The following is a 10,204-nucleotide window of genomic DNA, read 5'->3' as shown; positions in this document are numbered from 1 at the left end:
ATTGTATTTCTCCCATATGATGCTAATTCTGACATATTTTTGTCATTGAATTCGGTTTTTTCGAAAGAAGAATAAGATCTATTATTTTACTTATATTAATAAGAACACCCAGATCAATTTATCGAAATTGTATTTTTTAAAGCTTTGAATAATTTAAACATAAAGAAGAACAAAAGCAATGCGAATTCATGTTATATTATGCATGAAATTATATTTCTCCAACTCTGTTATCAAAAGTGAACGTCAAAAAACAGCTTTTCGTTGACAAAGCAAAGAGTAAATAAAAAATACAATTGTTGCTAAAAAAAACTGATATTTTGTTGTTTGGTTTGTTTAATATAGATAAGGATATTTAAATGCAAATAACAAGTGTTAATTATTGCTGCATTTCGGAAGTATATTATCAATAATATTACTTCTTAAACTTTGCATCATATTTAAACAATCAACAAGTGCAATTAAAGTAAAAAATATTTTTTAGTACATTCAGCTTAGTTTGTAGTAAAAAAATTAATAAAAAATTAATTAGAACATATTGTGAAAAACTCTTAAGGATAAATAAAGTTTATCTATTAATTTTAATCCCACCCACTAGTCGGTGGCTGTTGTACAAGGTTACAAACTGCGACAACATGGAAAAGTGCCACCAAAGTGTTAAAAATCAAATACAGGCTCATAATTAACTGCAGTCAGTCCATTATAAGTGTTAGGAAATAGAAGGTGAAAAGAAGAAAGAACGAGGAAGAAGATTATAAAGAGTATATGTACGAGTTATATATAGAGATAGGTATAAAAAACATTTTACGTCCATCACCAGGCACAGCAATTCAATTCAATTGTTTACAGTTGGTTGCTTGCCCCTTTATAGAGGGACATTCTAAACGCTATTTTTTGAACTTTCTATGCTGACAATCAATGTAGGTATGTATGTGTGTACACTTTACATATATCTGTATGTATGTATAAAAATATGCATATATTTTATTTACTGCTGATAACTGTATTTTATATATTTTTGTTTTGATTCATCCTCTCTTTCATCATTTTTAATTTATTTACATATATAGAAGCAAAGCATATAAAATGGAATTTGTCGAACTGATTAAAACACCTAAATTGGATGGAGTTTTTCTACATGACCATCAAAATTCAACAGTCGAAGGCCGTTTATGCATCACTGGCCATCACTTGCTATTGAGTGCTCGGCAGGAGAATAGCCAGGAATTATGGGTAAGTATTTATAGCTCATCTTGATTCTAGTGTATATAATAAATTAAGCATTACATGTGAATAATTGATGTTTGCAGTTGATGCATAAAAATATTGACAGTGTGGAAAAGAAGCCCTTTATGTTGCAGAATGCGGTTGTCGGTGGCCTTATAACTCTAAAGTGCAAGGATTTACGTATAATTTCTTTAAAAATTAAAAGTGCCAAAGAATACTTCAACGTGGCGGCATCTTTGGAGGCTCTCAGTACTTTAAATAATCCCGAATTAGAGTATCCATTTTTTTATCGGCCTATGTACACAATCCTGGAGGATGGCTACACAATATTTAGGTTAGTTTTTTGCGTTTTAAGTGTTGAGAAATTTAAAATTAACTATTTTGTTTTTGTATGTTGTAGGCCAGAGCTAGAGTTTTCAAAACTCATTTCCGCTAGTGCCTGCAACAATGTGTGTAGTGTTAGTACAAGTAGTGGTAATAGCAATACTTTGACATTTAACAATGCAAGTCCTCTTTCCTCAACATTTCACTTCTCAAATGGTCATGACGTAGCAGGCACTATTAGCACAGAGACAACAATGGGTTGCGAATGGCGCATTACACACATTAATAAAGATTTTAAATTATGCCCAACCTATGGTTCAGTTCTTATAGTACCAAAAATAATAACTGATGAACAAATTGTACAATCTGCAGCATTTAGAGACGGTGGACGGTTTCCTGTTCTTAGCTACCGTCACGAAAATGGCGTAAGTATTGTTGTTAATTTTTTTTCTTAGTGGTAATAGTATATGCAATGTACGGAAGTCAAGTAAGAAATAAAATTACCAGCATTCTCGCGATGTACAAATCCCTTTTCTCGAAAGTTGTTCAAAATGGAATGCCAATGTTAAATTTTACACTAAACATATAAATAATTCGATTATAAGTAAAACGTAAACAAACTTTGAATGTGATTTATTAAACCAGACATTGAATATACAAAGGAAACTTATAAAATTTTCAAAACCGATCTTGGTTGAATGTAAATAAATCGGGTTACTTCGTAATTTGTTGAAAAGAAAAGCTATCGAAATACAACAATGAATACAACACAGATCTTTCCACATTTTGAAGTAATCACCTTGACATATTTTTTATATGTATCGGGTATTAAAAAATCATTTACTGTAAGCAGTATTTTTCATCAAATATTTCTAGGTCGGCTTTTAGGAGGAAACTTTCTTTAGGGGGAAACTATAAAACATAGAGGTTTTGAAAAATTTGGCGAAGATACCTATTGTTTTTCAATAATTTGCTCCAATGCAGTAAACTGTTTTGCAAAAATTGTCAAAACTTTAATTAAAATTGTATTTTTATCTTCAATTAAAACAAATCGGTTATGCCTACCTAGTCTTATGCACATCATCACAAAAGGTGACGCAAATCTAAAGTTAATTTCAATATTTTCTAAATTTATTGCCATTTATTAATTTTTTGGATTGATGCTGAATTATTTATAATATTTATGTACATATGTATGTATATCATATAATATACAGAATATGTAAATTCTTGTGTATATTTTTATAGGCAGCTCTTTTGCGCAGTGCTCAGCCTTTGTCAATTCAGGGCATTAAACGATGTCGGGCAGATGAAGCTATACTAAATGTTGTCCTAGGTCGTAGTAAAAAAGGCTTTATAGTTGATACTTGGGGTAAGGGAAAATCAAATACAGAAACAGATCAGCATTATTCACAATGGAAAAAAGTCAATCGCTCGATTGGAAATGTTTCTTCACCAGCTGCCATTTTAGATAGTTTTTCAAAACTTATTGAAGGTATTTGTAATTAGAAGTTAAATTCAATTCAAGTCACTTTATTTATGTATGTATTTAGCTTGTAATGATATAACATGTTCACCGGATAAGTGGCTTTCTCGCTTGGAAAGTAGCAATTGGCTAAGCTTAGTTTTGAATTCATTAAATGCCGCATGTGTAGTTGCTCAGTGTCTGGATCAGGAGGGTAGTCCTGTATTGGTACATGGTGCTAAAGGTTTGGATTCTACATTAATTGTGACATCATTAGTACAAGTAATACTTAATCCCGATTGTCGCACCGTAAGAGGGTGAGCATAATTAATCCTTTGTATATTTTCAACATTAACATTATCAATATTTCAGAATTCAAGCCTTAATCGAACGAGAATGGATACAAGCCGGACACCCATTCGCTTCGCGTCATCGTCATTCATGCTACACACCTTCACAAAATCGTCAAAAAAGCTCGGGTGCTACATTTGTGCTTTTTTTAGATTGCATTCATCAATTATATAGACAATTTCCATGCAGTTTCGAATTTAGTACGCAGCTGCTGATATTACTTTTCGAACACAGCTACTTCTCACAATACGGCACATTTCTTTGCGATTCGGAAAGGGAGCGACACGATTTACGTGTTCATACTCGCACCACTAGTTTATGGTCGTATCTAAACCGACCTGAAGTTTTGAAAAACTTTCTTAATCCTCTATACGAACCAAATCCCAGTGTTATATGGCCGTCAGTGGCACCAATCAGTCTGGAACTGTGGACTGGTAAATCAAATAAATTTTTATTTATTTCTTTTATGGATTATCTTTTTCTTTATATTTAGAATTATATCTACGTTGGATTGTTGATCAAAAGAATAACGAAAACTCCAACATTCAAATACAAGAACTTGTAACAAATGAAAAGGAATTACGAACTAAGGTTAGCAAAACACACGTTGTATAGCTAAATATAAGTAACACACATTTTGTATATCTGACCAATTTTTATCGTCTTTCAGGCACTAAAATTACGGAAGCAAGCCACCGATTTGGCAAATGAAGTTATTACTATAATAAAATCAATTAATTGAATTATATTTCCAAATTCAACATGTCTGTCGATTAAAGCTTTCTAATTAAGTCACAACATTCTGATTCATAATAGGGAATATGCAATGTCTCACAGGGAGAAAGAAAAATTAAATTTTTCTCTTTGCATTTCTGTAAGTTTAAAAAGTAATTTAAAAATCAAAATATACCAGACAAGATTATTTATAAATCAATTAAATACACTTTTTGGTGGAATGTGGTGGATTTTCAAACTCTCATGTATATTTAGAAAACCTTTTATTTATTTTTATACTGTCCTTGTATTCAATTGTAATCAACCTTATGAAAATGTGTGTTTCATTTGAAACATTATATTCTATAATTGTAAATAATTTAATAAATGTGCAAACATTCATGCATACAAACGTATATATTTTAAATGAATCTGTATTATGTAACACAACTGCTCGCGAATAATTACATTTATGTTTTTTTTAAATGTTTTTCAAATATGGCTAAAATTGTGGAGGAAAAACTAGTGAGCATAGACTTTTGTCTAGGTGATCTAGATCCAATGCCAATATTTCGCTCACTTGCTTTCATTCTGTAGTTTTGCCATTTTTCTCAAATAAAGAAAATCAATCAATTCATTTGCATTTAAAATTAAACATTTACGAATAAGAAATAATAAATTACAGAGAAAATTTTATTGTTATTTTGTCGTAATGTGTTCTTTAAATAAAATTTAATTAAACTGCAATAGTTTTTCATTTTTTTAGATTAGGTACAGGATTTTTAATATTTTTTGCCAGTGTAATATTTAAATCACAAAACATAATCATTTAATGATGTGTGGTATATGAGGAAATGAATCAAATAATTTTTTCCAAAATATGAAAGAAAAGTTTTTTTTTGTTTTTTCGTTATGCGTACATTTTTTTCTTGCATAACTTTATTTATTGATTGGTTTTTGTTACGCTTTATTTCACTAAATTGTATTTTATTTTTTGTCTTGCTATTGAAAAAAAGTATGCATTAAAGAAAACAATTATATAAAATTATGTTAACTAAAATACAAAAAACTCCAGTAAAATACAAAGTAGAAAAAATGATGTAGAAATATTTGTAGGATGTTGTTGATTATTGAGTTAGTTAAGAAATATTGTATAGGGGCGTCTTAATAATCTGTCTTCATATTCAATGGCTCTGGAAAAGTTCAGAATGTTTATCTGCCTTCATCTTCTAAAAAGAAGAATTGACCGGAACGTTTTTGCTCAGTATCCTAAAAAGTACGAAAAAATGGTCAGTGGTAGTTTTAGTAGTAAGAAAATTTAAATATCATACCTTCACGGAATTGTTTTTGTTGATGCGTGGTCTAAAGTTATTGGGATCGCGGCGGAAGGTAATACCCAATAATTCCAAGAAACGATTCATGCCATTCAACAGGGACTGTGGAGAAAATGCTGTTGTTTTCACTGAGGGTTGACCTTCCAAGACAATGACACGATCTGCCAAGTAAGTAGCCATAATGAAATCGTGCTCTACTACAAAACCGGTACGTTTTGCGTGAAGAATATAACTAAAAGGAATTTAAAATTCGCTTATTACAATTAAATAAAAGCTTTGGTAGACGTGAAACTAACCGCTTAATGACCTTGGCAGCTACTAAACGTTGTTCTGAATCCAAATAAGCTGAGGGTTCATCGATTAGATACACATCGGCAGGCTTACCCAAACACAAAACTAAAGCAACACGTTGCAATTCACCACCAGACAAGTTTTGTACTTCTTGATCCATAATTTCTTCAATTTTCATTGGCTTCATGACATCGGCAATGAATTGAGGATGAACGTAAGCATCACGTATCTTTTCGTGCAACAAATGACGAACATGATTTTGATACTTGGGCGAAATTTTTTGGGGTTTGTAGGAAATATTCAATACAGGCAAATCAACGTTACTATCCGGTTGCAAATTACCGGCTAACATACGAATGAATGTAGTTTTTCCTGTACCGTTTTCACCAAGCAATACCAAAATTTCAGAGTCACTGAAGTGGCCTTCTTGAACAGTCAACGAGAATTTACCCAAAGTTTTTGTCATAGAAGGATACACATAGTGATTCATACGCTTGACTTCTTCCTCTGTTGCCGATTCGGAAACCTAAAAAACACAAACAAATTTCAAATTGTAATAATTTACGATAGCATAACTGAGAAGTTGTGTAGTTCGTAAGGAAGTGCTTTCCATGAAACTGACACACTCAAAACACATTATTTCTAGATAAACAATGTTTTTTTTACAATTTAACTTACCTTAAAGGTTAAGGATTCAGTACGGAAACGCATGTTTTCGGTAGGAACAAAACCATCCAAGAAAATGTTTATACCTTCGCGTACTGAGAAAGGCATAGTAACGACACCATAACAACCAGGAACACCATACAAACAACAAATGAAATCGGACAGATAATCCAACACAGATAAATCATGCTCGACAACAATGATGAATCTAAAATGAACAAAAAAATTAGTAATGTCAATAAGATTCCTAAGGACAAATAAATATATTCATACTTTGTTGGATGCAACAAACTTCGTATCGTTAAAGCAGCATTCAAACGTTGTTTGACATCCAAATACGAAGAAGGTTCATCAAACATGAAAATGTCACCATTTTGAATGCACACCATAGCAATAGCAAAACGCTGCAATTCTCCACCAGACAATTCACCAACATTACGGTCACGAATATGTGTAAGATCTAACATTTCGCAAATTTCGGTTTGGTTTTCACGCTCATTCTTTTTGTCCAAAAGTTCGGATACAGCACCACGTACAGCCTTGGGAATTTGATCGACATATTGGGGCTTTACCAAAGCTCTCAGATTATCTTCAAGGATTTTCGTAAAGTAGTTCTGCAATTCAGATCCGCGGAAATAGGCCAAAATTTCAGTCCAGTCTGGGGGATCAATATAACGGCCCAAGTTGGGTTTTTGTTTGCCTGCTAGAATTTTTAGAGCTGTTGACTTTCCTATACCGTTCTGCCCTACTAAACCTAATACTTCCCCAGGACGCGGTATGGGCAAACGATGCAATTTAAATGAATTCTTGCCGTACCGATGTGTGGTATGCTTTTCTAAATTGCTAGGAATATTGATAATGGTAATGGCTTCAAAAGGACATTTCTAAAACAGAAAAAATGTGTTTTAAACCATGTAAAACATTTACATATGTTATCATGATTTTTTATTTTTACTTACCTTGACACATATACCGCAACCAATGCATAGTTCCTCAGACAATGAAGCAATTTTCGAAGTAGGTCCGACCTCAATACACAATTTACCCATACGCACCACTGGACAAGATTTTTTGCATTCTTGGCGACAACGTTTTGGCTTGCACTTGTCATCACTCACGATGGCAATACGTGTCTGCTTGTCTGTCTCTTCGTTGTCCCTTCGATTAGCCATCCTAAGCAAATACAAATATACAAAGACTTATTACTAAATACACGTCTTGTTTATGAAACAACTTCTTGGATCTTAAGTGACAACAAAGCAGACATTTCTACATCAAAGGGGAGCACATTCAATTCACATTTCAAACAAAAAACTAAATTGCAGTTATTAAAGAGTGAAAGTACGTACGAACGTACATATGTTTATAACCTCAACTTTGAGCTAGTATACATTCACAAATTTCTTTTGTTTTCCGAGTTATATTTTAACTTTACTTAGCTTTAATATAACAAATTAATGGCAATTGTAAAAATTATTCGTTTTTTACCTGAAAAATTATTATTTTTTTAAATAAGAAATGGCAAACGCCTAGCTGCGTGGCCCCGAATATTTAAAAAGAAAATGTCAAAATTCACTACTTGCATTTAAAGCAATTATCAGTTGCTTATAACAGCATTAAAAACGTACGTTTTTATTAAAAACATTTTTAATACATTTTATGCAACCATGTATTTATTTACGAATTTGAAGATCACAACAGAATTAAATAAATGTTACACCGACAAAAATAATCTGATTGTTCCATTTTTATTATATTGTTAGAGCACTTTTATGCTACGTTTCCACTGGCATGAAATTACTAGATTTGCTTAAACCACTCCACTGAGTTTACTCGTGTTTGATATTCGAATTTTCGAACAAATTTTATCATTTTATTTTGATATTTAAATAATAAAGTTCATTTTCTTTAAAATTACACATCAGTCGTAATTCTAGTTTTGCACAAAACGCTTCTGTGGAAGCAAAGTATTAGTTGAGGGGATTTGGCATGGTTCCTACAACAAAGCAAAACAACATGCATTTTGGTTTTGTAAAATATTCCACATTGTAAAAAAAAATATTGTGTGTATGGAAAATAAAAAATAACAAAATAAAAATCTGAATTTTGTGTAAATATTTATATTAAAATACAAACGTTAATAATTGTCAAAATAAATAATAATTAATAAATTTTTATCTAGCTTTTTGTATCAATTTAGTGCCAAGACAGAATTGTTATTCTATGTCAAAGCTTGGAAAGAATGAATTCTATTTGGAATTAATTCCCTTATATTTTTAATTCGGCTTTGAATGTACCATTCTTTAAAATCATTCTTTGAATTTAAATTCTAAAGCTGAATTCCTTGGAATTCTTTATAGGAATGAATTCAATAGAATGATCATTCATATTTGTTTAATTCCTTCTATTACAAATTGAATGAAAGAAAACAATTTACTTCAATTTTTAATATACAGAATGCTTTTGAATTATAAAACAAAACTTTCATTCAAATTGAATGGTTGAAAAATTTTTAAATTCAATTTGTAATAGATTAAATTCAAACAAAATGTATATCATTCAGAGGGAATTTAAAAATCAATAGGAAATGTTGAAATTTATTTTAATTCAATTTGTAACAGATTGAATGCAAACAAAATTAATTCATTCAGAAGGAATTTAACATTCTATAGGAATTAATTCATTAAAGAATTAATTCAACTGCATCGAAAGCTTTAAGAATTAATTCTAGGAATTAAATCAAAGGGAATGCGTTTGAAGAATTGTTAATTCTTTAAAATATAACTCAATTTCAAAAAAGAATTAGGGAATGAATTCTTTTAGAGCTTTGTTCTATGGACAGAATATAGCCATAATTAATTTAAAACGTGTGCCAGATCGAAAGATTTTATGATTTTGGTGGGAGAGAAGCACAACAAATATACATATCTAGTTATGAAAAATGTAAATAGTGCTATTAAAGTAAGAATTTTCTTAATTTAAAAGAAAATACAATTCTGAAATTTTTATTTAATATAAACAAACTGAAATTTTGACAAATTGGGCTGAAACTAATGATAATCAGCTATGCAGACGAGGTAATCTTATTCAATAAACCTTGGGTTTTGGTGCAGGGTTTTTTCGAAGTTCTGTTTTAAATTCCCTTCGTAAAATAATGAACGTTTACATGAATATTTTCGTGTTAATCTTGCCGTTTTAATATTTTTTAAATGTTGTTTCCATTATTTATTAAAGAATATTTATTTTTATTTCTAAAACATTTTTCCAATCAAATGTTGCGTTAAATACATTTAACAAATATGTTTTAATAATTTATAAAAATTTAACGAAATTGTTGGCGCAGCCAACACATGACTCAGTTTAAGAGTGCCAATTTGATGTATGGCAAAGTCCTCTTTTAAGACTTTAAATTTTGAATTTTAAAAGTCTCATTAATTAACAACCAAATTCAATTAGATACAAAACTATTGTATTTTTAATTTTAAAATTAAATGGATGCATGCATGTTTTTAAGGCAAAAGAAAACTTTACTTATTTACATTACGAAATATGTATGTATTTTGCATATATAATTTGCGCATATAATCTAAAATAATATTTAGTTATTAATTAAATGTAATGTTTACATATATGTATGTATTTATGTGTAAAAGTTTGTTGGGATTAAATCATCTTTTTATAAACAAAAAAAATATTTTTTAAACTAAAGAGATAAATAAGGATGAAGAAATAAAATTAATTTTAATTCTAAAGTTCAAAATCATGGATTATTGTATTTGTTATTTTAAAAGTATATATATATTTTTTATTTAATTTAACGGATTTTTTTTATAAT

The 10,204-nt window shown here is 30.2% G+C and overlaps 2 protein-coding genes across 3 annotated transcripts; one reads left to right on the top strand and one right to left on the bottom strand.

The window, feature by feature from the left end:
• Nucleotides 1-210: 210 nt before the first annotated feature.
• On the top strand, nt 211-4,251 carry LOC119603689 (myotubularin-related protein 9). 2 transcript variants are annotated; one of them, XM_037956985.1, is made up of 10 exons: nt 275-787; nt 847-921; nt 1,068-1,230; nt 1,308-1,558; nt 1,625-1,973; nt 2,797-3,043; nt 3,102-3,330; nt 3,386-3,798; nt 3,858-3,955; nt 4,035-4,251. In XM_037956985.1, exons 3-10 carry the CDS (start codon nt 1,084-1,086, stop codon nt 4,104-4,106), a joined length of 1,806 nt encoding a protein of 601 aa, XP_037812913.1. In that variant the 5' UTR covers nt 275-787; nt 847-921; nt 1,068-1,083; the 3' UTR covers nt 4,107-4,251. The 2 variants fall into 2 exon arrangements, with proteins under 2 accessions (XP_037812135.1, XP_037812913.1); XM_037956207.1 differs by having other exon boundaries at nt 211-921.
• A 719-nt stretch (nt 4,252-4,970) lies between these two features.
• LOC119602907 (ATP-binding cassette sub-family E member 1) lies at nt 4,971-7,962 on the bottom strand. The gene is made up of 7 exons (XM_037955106.1): nt 7,858-7,962; nt 7,329-7,542; nt 6,643-7,253; nt 6,382-6,577; nt 5,709-6,229; nt 5,410-5,644; nt 4,971-5,347 (listed from the first exon to the last, which is right to left on the bottom strand). The coding sequence occupies exons 2-7, from the start codon at nt 7,539-7,541 to the stop codon at nt 5,291-5,293; spliced, it is 1,833 nt and encodes a 610-aa protein (XP_037811034.1). The 5' UTR covers nt 7,542; nt 7,858-7,962; the 3' UTR covers nt 4,971-5,290.
• Nucleotides 7,963-10,204: the final 2,242 nt, after the last annotated feature.

Source organism: Lucilia sericata, unplaced genomic scaffold (genome assembly GCF_015586225.1).
Source record: "Lucilia sericata isolate MDLA Ls3-8-SP2 unplaced genomic scaffold, ASM1558622v1 Contig000000F_arrow, whole genome shotgun sequence".
Classification (NCBI taxonomy): Eukaryota; Metazoa; Arthropoda; class Insecta; order Diptera; family Calliphoridae; genus Lucilia; species Lucilia sericata.
This window is presented reverse-complemented; position numbering and strand designations above follow the sequence as displayed.